The sequence below is a fragment of the Cavia porcellus genome, unplaced genomic scaffold (genome assembly GCF_034190915.1).
Source record: "Cavia porcellus strain 051 isolate PalLab524CR breed Dunkin Hartley unplaced genomic scaffold, mCavPor4.1 scaffold_17, whole genome shotgun sequence".
Classification (NCBI taxonomy): Eukaryota; Metazoa; Chordata; class Mammalia; order Rodentia; family Caviidae; genus Cavia; species Cavia porcellus.
In genome coordinates this window covers 69,510,883-69,533,829 of record NW_026947500.1, presented here as the reverse complement: position 1 = coordinate 69,533,829, position 22,947 = coordinate 69,510,883, and the positions used below count along the sequence as shown (strand labels likewise).

The window sequence follows — 22,947 nt, the reverse complement described above, 5'->3', positions numbered from 1 at the left end:
ACACTATGGTAACTTCTATTAAGTCGGATTATTTGGTGATGAAGCACTAGGTTGCTGAAGCAGTCATGCTTTGACCTGTATTGTTATATTGTTATGTCCTGTTTTATCTCAATCTCTCCCTTATTCATTAAAAAATTATTTAGTTATTTCTTATGTTTTTTTTAATTAAGGAGAAAAATTTTAAAAATTAGCAGGATATATAATAGTAACCTTTTTTGATTTCCTATTAACCTGTTTTGAAGTCCTGTAATACTCCCACGATCTTGTTTTGACTGATTAGACTCTGTTCCATTCTGTATGATCGTATCAATTTTGAGGGTATAGGCAACTACTTTGAAGGCAATAAGATTCACTAAGATGCCCATTCTGGTTTGACTATTGTCTCTTTTGGAAGTCCTGTAATATTTACAATGCTTAAGTTTTATTCGTCTTGTTCTCTACTGTTTTGTTCAACTTTATAATATCTAATGAGATAGACAATTCTTTTTAAGGAAACAAGAGACATTGTTTATAATCATTGTTGATAACCTTGTACTCTGTTCTACACCATGTGCTATGTCTATCCTTGGTTTTGACTGACAGCTTTGTTTTGCCATATTTGACTTTATTCTCTTCCCCCCCAAAAAAGTAATAAGAACTAAGGAGTAATAAAACCCAAAATGTGTAAATTTTGTTGTAAAAAAGAGAGGGAATAACAGTGCTCTAAAGGATACAACAGCAAGTGTGTTTAAGGGTGTTAAATAGCTGACCATGTTAATGTTTTTGGTTGGACCATTGAACACAACTGTTTGCAGTCTCACTGTGTGAGTGTCCACTTTTTACGCTTTGATACTGTGACTTGAGCAACTATCTCTAAGAATTTTGATGATAATATTTAATCTCTAAGATGATAATGTGTAATCTGTTACCTGGTGATTTCTTACTTTTTTTTGTAGTTCTGTATTACTTGTACCCTCACACTGCTTTGTTTTGTTTTTAAATAAAATAAAAAAAAAAAAAAGAAAACCATCAACAACAAATGCTGGAGAGGCCATGGGGTAAAAGGAACTCTACTGCATTGTTGGTGGGCCTGTAACTGGTGTAACCATTGTGGAGGTCAGTCTGGAGATTTCTCAGAAAGCTGGGACTGGCAGCCCCATTTGACCCAACTATTCCACTTCTAGGCATATTCCCAGAAGAGCTGAAAGCATCATACCACAGTGATATATGTGCATGCATGTTTATAGCAGTGCAATTTGTAATAGCCAGATCTTGGAAACAACCATAGTGTCCATCAACTGATGAATGGACAAAAAAGTTGTGGTATTTTTATATTATGGAATACTACTCAGCTATAAAGAATGATCACATTGAGACATTTGTAAATAAATGGACACAGCTTGAGACCATACTCATAAGTGAAATAAATAAAACTCACATGTATAAATCCCAAATAGTTTCCCTAGTGTAAGAAATGATGGCAAAACGTAAAAGCACCTGATAATCATAATTCCTAGTCATACTGGTTTGAAGGCATATAATGTTTTCACTTATTATTTTAAATGGTTTTAATCTGGGTTGTTTGATTTTATTGTCTGTGATAGTGTGAATAGCTATTTTGAAGAAAATAACACAGCGTAATAGCTAGTGCTGATTTAATATAATCCTGTTTTGAAACCACATCAGATTGTTGTTCATCGGTTTCCATTGGTTTTAATATGTTGTGTCTTATTATATTTTAATATATGCAATAGTATAAACAAATTCTTTTATAAGCAAAGAAATAATATAGAAACCGTTGTTCGGTTTCTTTTAGCTGGTTCTAAATACCCTGCAATAGTTTCATTCTCTTGAATGGTTTCACACTGTCTTGAAAAGTTTGATGCTACAGTATATGAAGTTATACTCAAATATTTCAAGGAAAGAGACACTGTGGTAACTACTATTAATGTCAGGTTACCTGGTGGTGAAACACAATGCTTAAATTGTTCGGTTCTGACCTGTATTGTTCTATTGATATGTCCTCTTTTATCTCAATCTCCCTCTTTTTTTCTTTTTTTAAAATTAATTTATTTTGTATCATTTTTTAATTAAGGGAAAACTAAAGTAAAAATAGCAGGATACTTTATAGTAACTTTTTTGTTTTCCTATTAACCTGATTTGAACTCCTGTGTTGTTCTCCACATCTTGTACTGACTGATTTCATTATATTCTGTTTTGTTTAATAGTATCAATTTTGAGGGTATAGGCAACCACTTTGAAGGCAACAAGATATTCTATGATGCCCCTTATGGTTTGACTATTATCTTCTTTGGAAGTCCTGTAAGTTCTCCAATGTGGGTTTTATTGGTCTTGTTCTGTACTGTTTTGTTCAATTCTATTATACCAGATGATACAGCAACTCTTTTTAAGATAGCAAGAGGCATAATGGTAACCATTGTTGATCACCTGGTTATTTGTTTTTGGATTATACACTATGTCCATCCTCCAGTTGTAACTGACTCTGTTTTGCTGTTAATTGGATTTTTTTGTTCTGTTTTGTTTTGATTTGTTTTTTTTTCCTCTTCAAAGTAAAAGTTATAAAACTGTGGGAGTAATAAAACCCAAAATGTATAATTGTTATCATAAAAAAAGAGGAAGGAAAGTGATCTAAAGGATATAACTGCATGTGTATTTAAGTGTGTAGGATAGAAAATCATATTACTGAGTTTTTGTTGGATCACTGAACAGAACTGTCTGCAATTTCACTGTATGAATGTCCACTTTGTACGCTTTAATTTTGTAATCTGGACAACTGTTTCTGAGATGACAATATGTAATCTATTAACTAGTGATTTCTTACTGTATATTTTTTCTCTTGAAATTCTGTATTACTTGTACTATTTTACTCTTTTGTTTTGTTTTGCTTTTCTCTTTAAATAAAAAGACAAAAAAACACGAGGAGGCAGTATTTCCCAACATGTTCTATAAGATCCTATTATCAAGATACTAAACACAAATGGAGACACCACAGAAAACTACAACCATCTATTATGAATATATGTACAAATAACGCTAATAAAACCTTTCAAGAACATCAGGTAACTTATATGAAGTGTTGTATGCCATGATCAAGTGGTTTTCATCTCAGGATCAAAGGAGTTATAATACATGGAAAGCCATCAGTATAAAATGCTATATTAGAATAAGGTGAATAGAATTCAGTAATGCTAGCTATTTTTCTTGGATCACCACTCCCTAGTCATATTTGGAATTTTCAAACTTTTATGACATGTGATTTAAATGACATCCTGTTCTCCAGGTGCAGAATAATTTCCATAACATATATTTACAAAATGTCAGAAAATGTTTGTTGGTTCATATTTCAGTGTTCTAAAGATATTAACGAGGGGAAACAATTTCAAACCTGCTTGCCTAGGTAAGACCTCATCCATTAAAGAGTCTCATATAATTCTTCAAATTCCACAAAGTGTCAGTGGGAAGGGATGAAAATCAACAGTTTTGTTTTCCACATTTGGAAAAGACAGGAGACATTTAGTCTCTGATTTTATTCTGCCCTACATATCACTCTGTGTGAACGAACGTCAGATTCCAAGGTTCACTCCTATGGACAGAATATGTCCCCGTAGTTTTAGGATGCAGCTGAGAAACTGATTCAGCACGTCAGCCTCCCACATGACCTCAGGCAGGGCAGAAGTTTCCTTAGGGAGGTGTGTGCTGAGCAAAACCCACACTGTCATCACACAGCATTTAGAGTCCTCTGTGTCCCAGCTCTGGATACCCAAGGGCTTACTAGAGCAGTGCCTCATCACATCATATTCTAGACCAGAAGTGTAGGCTGTCAGTGGATTAAAGCACAGGGAAAAGACACAAACAGGGGAAGACATATAATTTCTAGATACGTACTCTGCAATATGTTTCTAAGGTAAACTCCTTTACAAACTAGAGATAATTAATTCATGAGGAGAGGGTAAAGAACAGAAGGATATGTTCTTTAATAAAACTTACAGGACTTTCTCTACACATCTTATTTCCACAAGATGTTTCTCATTTTCAGGGAAGATTGAGAAGAGACATTCAATGTAAAAGATATTTGTGTCTCTTATTCTGTAACTTTAGATTGGATGCAGAGATCAGAAAATGTTTACAGCACCTAAGGACTTTGAGTTTCAAATGCAACATACTATTTTCTTGTTCTTTTTGATGTGAGGTTCAAAGACACTGGCATCTCAGAAATTGATTGATGATTTCATTTTCCAAATTGGTGCCATCTTGACATTTTCAGCTTCTTGCGATACTGGGTAGTTAATGGGGATTTGAAAAATACATATTATAGAAGATGCTGCTGAAATAGGTATGGATAATGATTACTTCATATTTCTAAATACATTGGTCTTTCTTCTTACCTGCGAGGTAACCAGAATTAGGTAGAATTTGATTCTTATATTTAGTTTACTTTATTTCTATGTATCCACAAAGGGCTACTTTTCCATTACTTATATTTATTTTTAATTTAGAACTTTAACATTTAATTTTTTTAGTTCATATTTTCAGTACATAATGACTACATTTCACATGAAGAGTTGGTACATACTCATAAAACCTTTTTCTTTTTTACTTCCCCTGCCACTCTCCGGCCTCTGGATCCACCCACATGTGAGTTTAAATATTGCACGGTATCTCTTCTATGGGAAACCAAAATACACATAATAAAGTTCTCATATGAGTTTGTAACTAAAATCACTGAAGGATAACCTTCTAATATATGATGAAATATTCAGTTTTATATATTTCACAGAAAATTTTTTCTCCTAAGTGTCAGTATGGATATAATTACAATTTCACTGGAAAAAGTTTACAATTTATTGAATTCAAAGTTAATTTCCAAACTGTTCAGCTTGGAAAGAGTTCAGTAACTAGATGGGTTGCTGAATTTTCTCCATGTATGACATAGGATATAGTGGTTTGAATGGTTGGAAATTGTTTATATAAAATTACTGATGTTCTTTAAATAATCCTCTGAATTTGGTAATTTACAGGGATCAAAGAGAGACAAAATCTCACCTTGCATTGCCTGTACTGATGGGAGGAAATATGAGATGCATTTGAGAATAAAAAGGCAAATGGGCAGCAGATCTGAGAACTTCATTGCCAGCAAGATAGTCCAGCTGGGAAGGGAGAACAACATTTAAATTCTGTTTACAAAAGAATCTTTCAACTCTAAACATGAGACCTGAGAGGTAAACACAAGGAAATATAATATCTGCAAAAGAGATTGTACTCTGCATTCGTTGAGAGTCTTATTAAGGTCCAGGCTCAGGGTTACAGTTCATTTTAAATTTATCAGACTTTCTCAGATATTGTTCTCACCAGACATGAGCTTGTGTTTACTGCAAGGAATTTGGTCCTAGTCATGACTTAGTTTCTTCATCTTCCCATTGAGACTCAGCCCTATTTATTTAGACAGATATAGACAATATGAACTGAGTAGTAATCATCTATCTTCTTGTGATTATTTTTCTTTATATATCCTCATTTTAAGGCTTCCTAAGAAAACACAATATTGTAGGGATAAAGAACCATAGTGTTAAAAAACATGTATTTTTAGTTAATTACTAGACCTGGGTTATCTTGTCTAATTCCACTGGTCAATAAAGTGTATTTCCTTGTACTGTATTTGTCTAACCCTCAGTTTATTCATCTTTAAGGCATGTGTAAATAAGAAAAATGGAAGGTTCCTGATGATCTTTGATGTGTTACAATGCTGGAGCCTAATCAATGGAAGTTTCTATTAGTGTCACACTTTACATTTCATAGCTTGTCATAAATTCTGCCATGGATCTTCTGGGGTCACAAGTTGTGGCTTTAAGCACTAGTCCGCTTGTTCAAATACTGGCACTTTTCATTCCCACAACTAAACCGGATCTATTCTGGGGATGTTCTGAGTGTGTGCTGAAGAGTTAGAGACAGATGGCCTGGATTTCAATATGGGTTCCTCTATTTTTTTAAAAAACATTATGACTCTGAGCAAATAATTTACTTCCAAATTACAGCTTAATTTATTTAGAGTAAAAATAAAAGTATTACAAAACTCTTAATATTTTATGAGAATTAGGTAAAGTGTATGCATATTGTACATATAAATCATTTAGGATAATGGATTATATCACATGCACAAATTGAAAATTATTATGTATAAGTATGTGACAGAAAAATGAATCTCCACATATTATTGGAATGAGGAAATGTACTGTACACTAAAAGTTTTATTTGAAATTGAGTGTAGGGAATTTAAACAAATATGGAAGTTTTATCTGGGAAAAAGTTTAGATTCTTGTCTTTCAGTGGTAAGGATCTTACATAGAAGACTAGTGTTTGACTTGTTTTCTACCCAAGAATGAGTATTGGCGATTTGAGTTCTAATAGGTACATTCCTAGTCTTAGGACTAAAACACAGGAGTGAAACTGAATCTGCCAATTAACATCAACCTCACTGAATTTAGCATAAGACAATTCTTTGCATTTTTTGTTTGCATAATGTCTGGGAAAAGAAGGAAGGTAAATTTTATAAAAGAACTAAATATTCAGATAACTTCAAAATTTGTAAGACATGGAGCTAACAGGTAAAAATAAGATGAATAATGAAGTTTGGGGTGTTCTGACTGGTTTAACTCATAAAAGTCTAACCTTCGGCACAGACTTTTAGGTAGTTAAACATATATTGGTTTTCCCAAGAGTAGCCTTGAAAGATGAACTCGTAACTAGATGTGCACATAATTTTATTCTTAAGATTTCCTGCACCTGGAAGGATTCTGTAGTACACTAGCTATCAGCAAGGGAGCTCATGTCCTGGCTGTGGGCTCAAAGAGTAACTACTCAGTATACTCCACATGGAATCACCTGGAATAGGTTTCTCTTACAAGCTCCTCATTATATGTAATACCCACACATAACAGGGGCAGTTCATATTACTTTTCGCCACATTTCTACTTTGAGAACATCACAATGAATAAATGGAAAATGTGGTACAAGGAAATGTGAGAATTAATAATGACAAAGTTTACTTTTTAAATCTATTTTGATGTTTAATTAAGCAATACATGTATTCATCAAGAAAATGAAAATTGACTTGGCATGAAATGGATTCTGGATGAATATTGCAGATTTGACTGAATGACTCATATATATTATTGACTATTGCATTTTAAAACCAGAGATCAATTGCCAAGGTGACAGTTAGGATGGTCTATGGAACAGTCATGACAGTGTCACTCACTGCCGTGGTCTTCACTGAACATCTAGTGCTGGTTCAGAACCTGATCCTATGTCCATTTTGTGAATTGTTAATAATATCTTGAGCACAGTGCAGCACTACTTTAATCATATTCTGATAAGATTCCCTGGGCTCCCAATATATATAAAGCAAAATTTCTCATGTTTATTGTCTTAAATATTCTACTTCATTAAAAAAATCACGGTTTCAATTTTTGACCTCCAAGAAAACTGTGGAAATCAAATATTTTTTTTCTGATCATAAAATCTGCAAGACAAACTAGAGAAATTAGGAAAAAATTACTAACAAAAGAGGAAATACTAACCTTAATATGACATCCTGATGTAGGTACTCTAAATATATTAATAAACTTACTAGTAAAAATTTCTATACATATGCTTTTAATGGCTATCCAGCATTGGCATTTCCTTACATTTTTGATTGATATGTAACAACTGCACATATTAATTGATTTCCAGGTGATAATTCAAAACATGCATGTCGTAGATACTGATTCATAAAGAGTGATTGCATTTTGTTTTTGTTTCCTCTTCTTCATGTTTAAGCCTTTGGGCTTCCTAGTATTGATGTTCATAAAACATAACAGATTACTATGAGGTATAATCATCTCACTGTTCTGTGAAACATCGTAATGTCTTGCATCTCTGTTTTACTAACAATTACCAACCTCTCTTTCCCTACCTCTCATCTCCTTCCTGCATCTCATGGTCACCATTCTACACATTCAGATTGATGGTTTTGAGCTTCCACATCTGAGACAGAAGAAAATATGAATATCTCCCTTTCTCCAGCTGATGTCACTTAACACATTGTGCTCTGGTTGTATTCACTTGGTGAGGATGTGAAGAAAAGGGAAGTATCATACATGGGTTTTCATATAGGTTGAACAAAACAGGGAACGTTATAAAGACTGATTTTGAAATTTATTATTAAAATATACATATAATAGCTTTACTCTTCAAACATTAATTCTTTGACCATATCACAAAATTGTCACCTGTTGTATATAAACCTAATTATAAATAAATTATAGAGGTAATTCTATGGTTTTAGTTCACAGTCTTGTTATTCACCAAAATTACTACTTCTAAATGACTATTCCATTGTATTGATGTTCCATTGAAATTTTTCATTTAATCCTTTGACTCTAGGAAATAAAATCCATTTCTTTTGGATATCCCGTGTCTTATAAGAGGATTTTGAAATCAAGAAAATAAAAAAGTGAGAGAGTCAAAAGAAGTTTGGAGCTTCCTATTTGTAATGAGATGTAGGAAGAAAAAGAATAACCTGTGAAATGGAAGGGTAATGAAAAGACAGAGTTTTGGACGGTTTGATTTTCTACAGTTCTTTTTATAAAGTTAAACATTTGTTTCTGGAGTTCTTATTATGCACACTGAATGCATGGAGAATAACAGGAACGTGACTGAGTTCATTTTAATTGGTCTCACACAGAACCCAGGAGTGCAGAAAGCAGTGTTTGTGGTCTTTCTGATTCTGTACATGGTAACACTCACTGTCAACCTGCTTATTGTGGTGGCCATTGTCATCAGCCAGACTCTGAGCACACCCATGTATTTCTTCCTCAGTCACCTTTCCTTGATAGACACAATTTATTCCTCTTCCTCAGCTCCAAAGCTGATTGTAGACTCCTTGCATGAGAAGAAAGTCATCTCCTTTAATGGGTGCATGGCTCAGGTGTATGCAGAACACATTTTTGGTGCTACTGAGATCATCCTGCTGATGGCGATGGCCTATGACCGCTATGTGGCCATCTGTAAACCTCTGCACTACGTGAGCATCATGAGTCGCAAGGTGTGCATTCTCCTTGTGGGGGTGGCCTGGGCTGGAGGATTTCTGCATGCTACTGTTCAGATTCTCTTTACTGTGTGGCTTCCCTTCTGTGGCCCAAATATCATAGACCACTTTATGTGTGACTTATACCCTTTGTTGAAACTCGTCTGCATGGACACTCACACTGTTGGTCTGTTTGTTGCTGCCAACAGTGGGTTCATCTGCCTGTTGGTCTTCATCCTCCTGATGGTGTTCTATGTGATCATCTTGTGTTCCCTAAGAAACTATAGCTTAGATGGGAGGAAGAAAGCCCTCTCCACCTGTGTATCCCATATTACAGTGGTTGTTATATCCTTCATGCCTTGCACATTTGTGTATCTGCGCCCAATGACCACTTTACCAATTGATAAAGCTGTTGCTGTTTTTTATACCATGGTGACACCTATGTTAAACCCTTTAATATACACTCTCAGAAATGCTGAGGTAAAGAATGCATTATGGAAACTCTGGAGGAGAAAAGTGACTTCAGATAGGAGATGACTGAGATCTTTCAACATTAAAAAAAGTTGAGATTAATGAAATCGAGTCCAACTTTCTTGAGCTATATACAGAGACATCATTTGCAGTGAGGATTTAAGTAATACTTTCAGATAATTAAGCACTAGGCTGCAAACTAACACTAATAAAAACACAAATAATGCACTTATTTATTATTAATGTCTTCAGAATGCACTTATTAATAATGTCTTCAGAATTAATTGCTTCTTAATCAGTAAATATTAATAATATAAGTGAAAGTTTAAAACATATCCAGAAGCTAAAATATATGAATGTACAATATTGAGCTCATATCATAACAGTCTTGTGTAATATTGAGATGTTATTCTTATGATTGAAAATAACATGCTCAGTGATATTATTTTACTTTGGATTCTGGTCTCTATGTTAATTCTCTCTTTTGCATTTATTTTTCATCAAGCATTGTGTGAAAAGTAAGAAGTGACAATGTTGATCTATAGGGTCTATAAGATGGCATTACTGCATGGTCCAATCAGAATCCAATCAGGATTGTGGAACTTTGCTGATTTGAGCAAGAAATGTTAGAATATTAAGATTGTAAAGAATACTCGGGGATTAAAAGATGTGTACCTAAGAAAAATACAGAATTTAAGGTTTTGTTTCTCCCTCAGGCTGGGACTCTAATACTGCTCAAAGGTGTATTTGTCATTTATTGAATGGTAAAGTTCATTTTGTTTTAGTTCACAGTACCTGGAAAGAAACTGGTACATAAGTAAGCTCTGGTACTGGCCAACTGGAAACCTCACAGGTTGGGGTGATGGTGGGATGGCACAATGACCCTGGTGAACGTGAACTGTGGCTTTGATTGGCAGACAGACTGGGGTGTAGCTGGATCAAGGGTGACAGAAAACACCACACCACAGTGCATACTAAGAGGGTTTGGAAACTGAGAGATGGGGCACTGGTGTCATCCACTGTACTCTACAGATATGCTACTGAAATTCAAGAAGGAAGCATTTATGAAGCTGTCAGAGAAGCCGAGAAATGGGCACCATTGGATATCTTGCCACATTCCTCCAAACAGACACATAATAGTGGCAATTACATAGTCATTGAAGATGAAAACAGAAACATTTGAATCAAGAAGAGGCCCCATTCAATGTGCTACAGTGACAAAGATAAACATCATGATACATCCAGTGTAGAGGAAAATGCTGCCAGGACTCACTTTCATTAATAAGGACCATGCATTGAACTATGCATTTGGCACTAAGAGACCATGGATTCATAACCGATAAACACATTTTAGCTTAAATTTTTACAACACACTTTTCCAGAATAACCAAGGTCAGCATAGTGTGATTCGCATTTTATGTTTGTAGTAGAACTAAGCCATAAGCTGAGACATGACCCGCTATCCTACATTTCACTCGTTGTCCTATTATTTCACAGCTCTTAGTAAAAGTTGTATTTGTTGGTCATACTTAACTTTAGACAGATTTTTTATATTTTAAAGCCAAAAATGAAAAATCCCTAATTTTTAAAAGATTCTATGTAATGTAATTTGTAATAATTTCATTGCTAGCTATATGTAGGCATCTTCACACTTTCACAGAAAGTACATAGAAGATGAACAGTTACTTGGGAGTAGTTTTGTGGACAGCATTTATACATTATTGTTAAGTAAAATTTTTACTGAATTTCAGGTTCATTAAGTGTAGCGTTCTTCCAAGTGTGAAGGACTTCAACTCTGTTTATCTATAAAATAGGTTCCTCAATCTGGGAGTTAGACTTGGCACCAGAAAGTAAAACTGAGGTGAAATATGAAACAGCATGAGGGACCAAACGTGAATGGAACATCTATTCTGTAGAGTGGTTAGGTAATATATTAAGTCAACAGTACAGATAAACTAATGCCAGATAAATCAGAAATTTCAGAGCAATGGGTAGAGAATGGAGCCTGGAGAAGTTGGTGGGTACAGTCTAGTGTGGTTCAACTTATTCTATAGTTATGCACAAATTAACACAGAGGTCCAGACAGTTTATACGGGAGGGAAGTGATGACGATGTGAATGTCTGTTAAATTTCAGACACACACATGTGTTTTCACTGAAAATGTCCTGATGATAGCAGATATTATCATTAGGTAAGTGACCTTAATAAATGGTAATCTTCATGTGTAATGCTTTTCAAAGTTTATGTTCATTTTTCTTTTACCTTATATTATATTTTATATGACAAGTTTGCATCTCATGACAAAATATGAAGAGCTGTTATTTTATCAGTGAAATTCACTGTCTCCTCCCCATTGTGTGTCTATATTCTTCAAACCACCATTATTCCACTTTCAGCTCATTTTAGCACATTTCTGTACTCCACGTAGGGTTAATTGTTGCCATGAACTGCAACAGGTAAGCAAAATTATGGTCAGCTTTTCATGATGGGTTTGGATTTATGAAGATATTTGTTACAACAACTCATGTATTTACAATAAAATCAAGTATATAAGGATTGCATCACACAATTTGTGTTTCAATGTTACCTTTATTGAACTAATATTAACAAAATCATTTGAAATGTACTATTTGACACTTTTACGTGCATACATTGACAAGTATTTACAATCAAGCTTAATATCCATCATTTTGTACAGTTATGGTTACTTCCCTTAAGGTTTAAAATAAACTATATTAGAACATTTCAAACACATTTTACATTATTATTAATTAAGTCAACATATTGTACATTAGATTCCCTAGAATGTATTTATATTGTCTATGTGAAAAGTGGGACCTTTTGGCTAGCATTTCTCAAAACCTACCAGCCATAATTCTGCCTCATGTGTGTTTTAGCTTGCCTGAGAAATAAATTGTACAACTTTTGTCTTACTGTACACAATTCATTTCACTTAGCAGAATGTCCCCTAGATTCATTTACCTTGTGGCAAATATCAAAATGTTTTCTTTGTACAAGTTGGATAATATTCTTATGTGTGTATGTGTAGAATTTTCCTTATGAATTTATCTATCAATGGACATGGAGGCTGAGTATTTGTCTAAGATATCTTAAATAGTGATGGAATAAAAATTAGAGATTAGGCACTGCTATCATTCTTTGGATATTCAGTATTCCCAGGCATTGCTGGATTAGCTTATACATGTATTTTTATTTTTATGGTGGCCGTGTATATTATTTTTTATAATTGTACAAATTTATGTACTAGTAGTTTTGAAGTATTCCTTTGCTGCCATGTCTTTACTGTCATTGATTGCAATCTAACACTTATCATTTGTTCTTCATAATAGCCATTATAATAAGCTTGAGTTTATGTATCCTTGTCATTTTATTTGTACTTCACTGGTTATTAGCTTTTTAAAGAGATTAATATAATAGAGGACAAAACAAAGCAGATCAGAACAGAACAATGTAATTAACAGCACTTCACCACAAGACAACCTGTAATTAACAGTAACTACCATAATGTCTCTTTCTTTGAAATAGTTGAACATACTTTCACATACAATAGTATCAAACATAACAAAATAGTATAAAACCATTCAAGAGAATGAAAATATTACAGGGCATTCAGAACCAGAAACTGAACAATGGCTACTATATTACCTCATTTTCCATAAAAAATTTGTTTATAATATCACACGTAATAAAATCCAATAAGGTAGAATGTATTAGAACCAATGGAAACAGAAGAACAAAAGCATGGTAGAACGTCAAGGCAAGATGATATTAAATCATCAATGGCTGCCATAATGTCTTGTTTCTTCAAAATAGCTGTCCATACCATGACAGATAATAAAATCAAACAAAATAGAATAAAACCATTCTAACTAATGAATGAAAACATAATAAGGCTTCAAAGCAATGTAACAGGGATTCATGATTACCATAAAATCTTATTTACTCTTAGCTTTTCTTATACTAGGGAGACTACTTGGTATTTATACATATGAGTTTGATTTATTTTGCTTATGCATAAGCAAGTTGCATTCATTTATTTATAAATATCTCAATGTGATCATTCTTTATAGTTGAGTAGTAGTCCATTGTATAATAATACCACAACTTTTTTATCCATTCCTCAGTCATTGGACACTTAGATTGTTTCCCAGATATGGCTATTACAAATTGTGCTGCTATAAACATGGGTGCATATCGTAGTAAAATATTTATATCCCATGCAGACTGCACTCTGTTGAATTTTATTAGCATTACATGATACATACTGTATCATGCAGTACAACAGAAGCACACGCTGTTTGCATCTTTCAGATAAGTGTGAAGAGCTAAAAAATGAAAAGTCAAAAAAAGACAAAATGATACTGATAATACTATGACTACTATTCAGGGCAATTTAATATTTCTTTGTAGTGCTTTTTGTTTATTAAGTATATTCTAGTAGCAATTTACAGTTATTATATTTACAGTTATTATATTTCAACTCTATTGAGCATGTCCATCTGTCCTTGTGATTTCACTTTTCTGAAGGTTAAACTCATGTGGTGTATTATTTTCAAATTTAAGAGCTCTATATTTTTTCTTGTGTTTTAGGTATATATTCATGTAATTTTACTTGTGTCTGTATTTCTTCTTTAAGTTCTACACTGCTAATTTATTTTTGTTATTGAGTTAGATTGGCTGCTGCCTCTAATATAATGTAAAAGAATGGTGCTAATAATGGAAATTTATCTTACTTTTTCTTCTATTGAGTTATTTTTAAAACTAAAAGCATATTAAAAATTTTAAATTGTCTTTTAGCAGTTCTTTAGATGATTACACGATTTTATCCTTATGGATTAATGTTGTGAATAATGTAGTATATTTTATTTCATTGGTTCATGTCTGCATTTGTGGAACAGAATTTGCTGGTGTAACATTGAACTGTTATTTTATACTGTTGGAATCTGCTGGTTCTTTAAAAAGAATTTTTTCATTTAATTTTGTTTTCTGGGGTGCCAGGGAAGCCCCAGGCCCTTCATTTTTTTTAAATGTTGAGAATGGATTTCTCACTAAGCTGCCAAGGTGCTGAAGCTGGACTTGAACTGCAATCTTTCTGCCTCAGCCTCCCAGAATTCACAGAATATAGGCATGTGTTACCGTATTTGGGTTGCATTGATTTTCAGAAATTACTGTGACTTAACTTAGTACCTTTAAAAGAATGTACTTACTCAAAATTTCTTATCCTATCACACTTAATGTTTCCTTTCACAGTAATTGTTAGCACTTTTGACTAGCTGACATTTCATATATATTTTAAGAACGATTTTATTTATCATCTGTTGTCTTATAATATAAGCTCATTGCTAGCTTCTGAGGAACTAAGACAGTACTAGACACAATTAGTCACTTTTTAAATGAGTACCTTGTTAAAAGAATTAATTTTCCTGTTCAAAATAATGTAAATACTGTTTAAGTAGCTTTGGGATAACATATGCTTTGAAGATTTGTGAGGAGCAATCATGGCTAGGATTTATAAATTGCTTACCATTGTCTGGGATTGTTCTTAATATGTTATGTCTGCTTTCTCTTTGTTCCTCCAAGTGACACCTGAGGTGCGGTACTGTTATTGGGCCCAACTGACATTTGTGGGAAGAGTCATGCAGGTTAAAACTCTGCATGAAGTCCTCACTGAAAGAAACAAGCAATGTTAGACACCAATTTCCAGAGATCTTGTGTATGGTGAGGCTGTTACCAGGTGACAATGGTGAATACTTCACATTTGTATTAATGAGCAAAGAGCAACCATTGATTCTTTTATACTTGGTTGTTCATCATTTGTAGTTCTTTTATATATTTTTTGTTGTTATTGTTGAAATACATTGCAAATTTGATGTAATGTAAAGTTCAAGTAAACGTGAGAATTTCTGAATGCTCTTTACTCAGCCTCTCTATATATTTACATTTTTAACTTCTTTTTTCTTCTCTCTTTCTCTGTGCTTTCACATCAAATATATCACTACAGACATATGAAAATATTATTTGCCTTCCTATATTTCTCTCATATAAATTAGAGGCTCACTTACATTTTTCTGAAAGGTTTAAGCGTATGTTGTAAATATGCTTATAACCTTTTAACCCTAATAACGCTAAATGTAACCCTAAAACTGCCAACTACTTCCAAAAACTTAGAAATTTTATGTCATAACCTTTCCACAGTGATCACAACCAACAACCTAAGGCTTAATTAATACTGTTATATATTCTACACAGCTTGCTGGAGTTTCTCTAATGTCCCAGAATATCATTTTTGTAGTAAAACAAAATCTGAGATAACACATTGCGTTTTGTTGCCATTTGTATAACACTGATTTTTGTAATGTGAAACTATTCCTGAGTGGGTCTTTGTATTTTCTGACATTGTTATTTATGAATAATACAGGACACTTATTTTGTAGAGTGTATTGTGTATTCCTATTTGATGTTGCTTTATGTTTAGCTTTATTTTATGCCTTGGCAGGAACATTTTGAAACAGAAACTGAATTCATCTAGATATCGTATTAGGAGGGACTTGCTGTTATTTGCAATATCTTCATTGTATTACTCAGTGTTGTTTCTTACCCTCAGAAACACTGTGGAGGGATACTTTTTTGGAATCTGTTGCCACTGGAAACCTATTTTGTTTTCTCCTCTTTCTGAGTTATAGATCCCATAAGAAAATTTCTCAACTGTTTTGGGCAGCTCTTCTATAGAATTTTGCAGTTTTGAGACTGAACACTGCCTGGGATCACTGCCTGGTGCACATGGAATTCAGTGATAGTACAGTGAAATTTTTCTTTACTGGGGTTAGATGATCAAGGACACATTAGGAAAGCTCAAATCTTGCTGGTTGGTTGATAGGAAGAAAACTTACAGGGAGAGACAGGAGAGAAATTACTTAATGCTTGGATGGTAAAAAAAGTTAAGGCTTTAGGATTCTTTTGTGCAGCCCTCACCAGCCATTATGCCTCCTCATGGGTCATCTTTTCCCTGAAGAGGATGTCATATTGTTCCATATGGAGGATTTTTTAGTTTGTGATGAAAAAAGTCATCATTTGGAAGTGAAGCATCTTTTGTGCAAGTCTGTCCTTGAAAAGCTAGTTTCAAGCTGACCTTCTCTGGATTGTGCAGGTATTTCCTGAGTATCCACTTTGGATTTTCCACCTTATTATAGAAGGATTTTGTGCTAAGATGTGTTCAAGCCTTAGCCACTTTCAGTTATTGTGGTTTTGTTGACAATTATTCTTGCTTTTTGATGTTTTCTAAGGGATCAAGGAGAGAATGGTGAATCCACTCCATGTGTATTCCACAAGTCTGAATAATACTTTTTTTTTTAAAAAAAGGAATTGGAGGTTTACCCATATTTGGATAGCCCAGGTTTTATCTTTCTATTTTCAGTGAATATTTTGCCCAAAGGGTTCAAATGCCCTCCTCTAATAGGAAATAACAGGAAAAGGAGATGTTTTTGAGGGCAGATGTTGTGAATGCTGAAATAGTAGACAGCAGTCCTAGACAGTTTAAGAGACTGGAAGGTTGAAACCATTCAGGATGACATCCCATTTCCTCAGCTCACACAGAGCAAGCTGCTGCCTTTCCTTTTCTCGGTGTCATCAAGATGGTAGGAGGCATCCTGAACATGGAGATTCTATTTGTGTCTCATGTTTTTCAATTTAGACATGAAGATCCACATAAAGGATAGGATTACTCTGCTTTTAAAATGAGTATGGGCAAGAAAATTAACTTTTAGGATCTTACTATAAAGTATGATATGATTTTGAACTTAAGATATGCAATTTTAAACCAGGTGTGGTGGTGCACTCCTGTAATCTCAGCACTCAGGAATCTGAAGTAGGAAGATGGTTGCCAGTTTGAGACCGGCCTGGGCTACAAAGTGAGCCAAGGACAGCCTTGATGGCCTAGTGAGACCCTGTGTCAAAAAAAAGAGAGATTTATTATTTTACCTGTCTAGAAAAATTTATCTATTCTAATAAGACTTATTTTTCAAAAACTAATGCAACTATGACTATGCACAAATAAAATTCCAAATTCAATCACCATTGAACTTGGAATGCTAATTCTATCCAAGGTGAATAAATGCAAACATACCTATTTTTTTGCACAAAAACTCCAAAGAGACAAGACAGAAAAAATTATGAGTGGTAAAGGAAAATGACAGATTCCAAAATAACAATAGGTAAGAGCTTCAATAACCCACTTTTACCAATGAATAGAAAATCAACAAAAATATTAGGTGAAATGAGATCATGCTCCAAAGGAACCTAATAGAAAGTGGAACCTCCCGTGTGATAGTTGCTAAACACATTTGGAACAAAGGGCTAATGAGGCAACTGTGATGCAGATGAACCGATAAAATTTCCACAGTGTACAAGAGTGAAGCTGTTGCTGAGCAATTCATTCAACCTTCTTCCACATCTGTTGCAGAGCCCTTGGCCACTCTGGTTTGTATCTCTTGTTGTGGTGTTGACCTGTATGCTCCTCCTATGAGAATTTGCCCCTGTAGGATATTTGATTTGTACTCCTCTCTTGCAGGACTGGGTAATCCTAATCAGCTTTATCCTTCTCCTATGGGATTTTGAGCAGGTTGTGCTATTGACCTGTACCTTTCCCTGTGGAGTTTTGCTACTAAGTGGTGTTGAACCCATACTGGCTTCCTGTGGATCCTTCATGCTAGCATTGTAATTAGTGTTTTGTTTCCCTATGAATACCAGTGAACTCTAATAAACCTTATCTCTCACCAAGACTCTTTCTAGGTATTTACTTTGATCTCTTGATTGGGGTCCACCATACCTCCCTGAGTACCTGGCCTTTCGAAAATACAGCTGGATATTGTTCAGCCATAGAAGAAAATGCTTTTCTAGTATTTATACTAAGAAGAACCACATGTTAAATGAAACAAGTCAAGCACAGATAGACAAATACTGCAACTTTTCACTTATGAGTTCATTATAACACATTAGACCTATAGAATTAGACACTAGAATATTGGCTGCCAGGAATTAGCTAACCAACGAGGATGTGTGGAACTGGTCAAAAAATATAAGAGCTACATCACACAACATTGTGAATATAGTACTTTTCAAGAAGTACAATCTTCATGAAAATAATATTCTCCTGCAAATGGCTAAGTGTAGATTATTTGTGTTCTCACCACAAAAGAAAGTGCTGTTTTGGTAATTATTGTATTTATCTAAACTTAGACATTTTACAAAGCTTATATATCTAAAAATAATATGTTATGCATCATAAGTATATTAAATTTTCTAAACTTAAGGAAAAAACATTAAAAATCCAATCATAAAACTAATTCCTATTCATCAAAATAAATAACAGAGTAACAAAAGAAAACAAGTAGAGATTTTGTGACATATACACAATAATGAATTAGTATACAAAAGTCATAAACAATGTCAGTAACTCAGCAATAGTAAAAAGAATAAATAGACATATCAAAAACGTAAATCCACATTTCATAGATGTTTGGAAAACTAGTTTGCAGTAAACATGAATACACTTTCAACTCCAAAGGAAATATACTACAATTAAAATCATAGTGAATAGGCAGCCTTGCAATCACTAGTTTCACAAAAATACTAAGCATTTCTTAGTATCAGGCATTTTACCAATGGATATAGAATGAATGTGCTAAACTACAAGGCTTGTGAGAATGCAGCCTTATCAAAAATATGCAATTACTTGTAAAAGAGAATGTGTAAATACCATACTTACCATGAAAGAATTTCAGTTGTAAAAATAAAAGCATACATTTTGAATACAGTATATTTCATATCACAGTGGAAACAATTCTCAGTTTTTGATGTTTTGAGATCAGATTGAGAAAACTGTTACCAACGTACATATTTTCCTTAATTTTCTTTCAAGAAAGTAAAATAAGAATACCAAAAATGCACATGATAAACTGCGAGGAGAGGCACAAAAATATGTTAATAACTTGGATTAGAATGTTTTCTAAACAAAGTGTATAACCTGTAAGCAAGCACTAGAATGCATCTGCAGGTGTTGCTGTGTTAATGGTATAATTAAAACAAAAATTTAGCGTCTTTTGTGTATTTTTAATTTTTTTATTTTAAAGAGATTAAGACAAAGAGGAAATAACAAAGCATATCAGAACAGAGCAATTTCACAAGACAACCCATAATTAACAGTAACCACCATAATGTCTCTTTCTTGGAAATAGTTGAGCATAACTTCATATACAATAGTATCAAACATAACAAAATAGTGTAAAACCATTCAAGAAAATGAAAGTATTACAGGGCATTCAGAACCAAATAACAGAGAATGAACAATGGCTACTATATTATCTCATTTTTGATACAAAATTTGTTTACAGTACCACATATATTAAAATCCAATAAGATACATTGTGATAGAACCAATGGAAACAGAAGAACAAAAACATGATAGGACTTTAGAGTAAGATGATATTAAATCTGCACTGGTTATTATTATGTCTTGTTTTCTTCAATATCTGTTCTTGATAACACAGATAATAAAATCAAAAAAACCAGGATAAAACCATTCCAACTAATGCAAGAAAAAATAATAAGGCTTCAAAGCAATGTAATGGGGAATCATGATTACCATAGATTCTTATGTACTCTTACATTTCTTACACTAGGAAGATTATACGGTATTTATAGCTGTGAGTTTGATTTATTTCACTTATGAGTATGGTCTCAAGTTGCATCCATTTATTTATAAATATCTCAATGTGATCAGCCTTTATAGCTGAGTAGTACTCCATTATATAAAAATACCACAATGTTTATCCATTCCTTAGTTGCTGGACACTTAGGTTGTTTCCAAGATCTGGCTATTACAAATTGTGCTGCTATAAACATGTGTGCACAGATATATATCTCTGTGGTTTTCAGTTCTTCTGGCAATGTGCCTAGAAGTGGAATAGCTGGGTCAAATGGGACATACAATCCCAGCTTTTTGAGGAACTTCCAGACTTATCTCCACAGTGGTTGCACCAGTCTACACTCCCACTAACAGTGCAGGAGAGTTCCTTTTTCCCCACAGCCTCTCCAGCATTTGTTGTTGGTAGTTTTCTTGATCCTGGCCATTCTTTCTGGAGTGAGATGAACTCTCAGTGTTGTTTTAATTGGTATTTCTATAATGACCAATGATGATGATGATCATTTTTCATGTATTTATTTGCCATTTGTATTTCTTCATCTGAGAAATGTGTATTCATCTCAGATGCTCATTTTTGGGAAGGGTCTTTGAATTTGGGGATTCTCATTTTTTAAAAATCTTTGTATGTTTTAGACAGAAATCCTTTGTCTGAGGGAGAGTTCACTAAGATTTTTTTCCCAGTTTATGGGTTTCTTTTCACTATGCTATAGATTGCTTTTGACATGCAGAAACTTTTTAATAAGATGTGATCCCAGTTATTCATTCTGGGAAGTATTTCTTGTGTGGTTTGATGGCTGTTCATGAATTCCCTACCTACCCCTATGTCTTCAAGTTACTTACCTAATATATCTTCCAACAGGTTGTTTCTGTTTTAATATTCAGATATTTGACCCATTTAGATTTATGTTGTGAAGTGAATGGGTCTCGTTTTAGTTTTCGTAATATGCACCATTTATTAAAGAGACTGTCATTATTCCAGTGAACCTGCTTGGCTCCTTTATCAAAGATAAAGGGGTTGAGTGTGTTTGTAGTTGTGATTGTATCTTCTAATCTATTCCATTGATCTTTGGCTCTGTTTTTATTCCAGTACCATGTTGATTTTACCACAGTTGCTTTGTAGTATAACTTCAAGTCAGGGGTTGTGATGCCTCCTGCCTTGTCTTTGCTGCTTAGAATTGCCTTTGCAATTCTAGGTCTCTTCTGGTTCCTGATGAATTTTAGGAGTGATTTCTCTAGTTCTATGAGGTATGTTGATGGTAATTTACTTTGGATTGCACTGAATCTGTATAACAGTTTTGGGAGAATAGCCATTTTTCACAATACTTATTCCTTCTACCCATGAGCAAGATATGTCTTTCCATTTTCTAAGATTCTCTTCATTTTCTTTTTCAGGGTATTGTAATTTTCCCTGTACAGATCTTTTACTTCTTTCATGAGATTAATTCTTAAGTATTTCAGTTTTTTGGATGCTAGTGTGAAGGGTGTGGCTTCTCTTAATTCTCTCTCAGTCATTTATTTCTTTGTTAGTGTTTAGAAATGCTATTGATTTTTGAGTATCATTATTGTATGCAGCTACATTGCTGACTTTATTTATTATACCTAGGAGTATTTCAATAGAGCTTTGGGGATCATCTCTGTAGAGTATCACGTTGTCTGCAAATAATGAGAATTTAACTTCCTTTTTTCCCCTTTCTTTACTCCATTTACTTGTCTGTCTTGTCTACTTGCCCTGGCTAGTCTTTACAATACTATGTTGAATAGCGACATTGATAAGGGGCATCCTTATCTTGTGCCTGATTTTAAAGTAAAGGCTTCCAGTTTTTGGCCTTTAAATATGATGCTGGCTGTTGGTTTGTCATATATGGCCTTTATCACATTGAGGTAAAGACCATCTATTCCAATTTTCTGTAAGGTTCTTTTCATGAATGAGTATTGGACTTTATCAAAAGCTTTTTCTGCATTTATAGAAATGATCATGTGATTTTTACTTTTGGCTTTATTGATATGGTGGATTACATTTATTGATTTATGTATTTGGAACCATCCCTGCATGCCTGGAATGAATCCCTCTTGGTCATCATGTCTAACCTTCTTGATGATTTGCTGCATCCTGGTTGCCAATATTTAATTGAGGATTTTTGCATTTGTTTTCATTAGGGAGATCGGTCTATAGTTCTCTTTTTTAGTTGGGTCTTTCTCAGGTTTTGGTACTAGAGTAATATTTGCTTCCAGTAATGACTTAGGAAGGATTGCTTCCCTTTGAATTTCATTGAAGAGTTTGAGGAGTGTCAGCAGTAAATCTTCTTTGTACTTCTTGTAGAATTCTGCAGTGAATCCATCTGGGCCTGGGCTCTTCTTTTTAGGTAAGTACTTAAATATATTTTCAATTTCATTACTACAAATTGGGTGATTCAGCAGTTTTACCAGCTTTGGTACTTTATATGTTTCTAGGAATCTATGTCTTTGTTCTGTGTTATTGAACCTATGAGAGTAGAGGCTTTTGAAATAAGTGTTGATGATTTTCTGTATTTTCACAGAATCTGTAATGCTTTCACTTTTTTCATTCCTTGTTGCATGCATTTGAGCTTTTTCTCTCTTTTTTAAAATAAGGTACACAGGGGCTTATCAATTTTATTTATTCTTTCAAATAACCAACTCTTTGATTCATTGAGCCTTTGAATTGTTTTCT

At 33.8% G+C, this 22,947-nt stretch overlaps 1 protein-coding gene across 1 annotated transcript; it reads left to right on the top strand.

The window, feature by feature from the left end:
* The first annotated feature begins 8,662 nt into the window (after nucleotides 1-8,662).
* On the top strand, nucleotides 8,663-9,604 carry LOC134471244 (olfactory receptor 4C12-like). The gene has a single exon (XM_063229314.1). The coding sequence runs from the start codon at nucleotides 8,675-8,677 to the stop codon at nucleotides 9,602-9,604; it is 930 nt and encodes a 309-aa protein (XP_063085384.1). The 5' UTR covers nucleotides 8,663-8,674.
* Nucleotides 9,605-22,947: the final 13,343 nt, after the last annotated feature.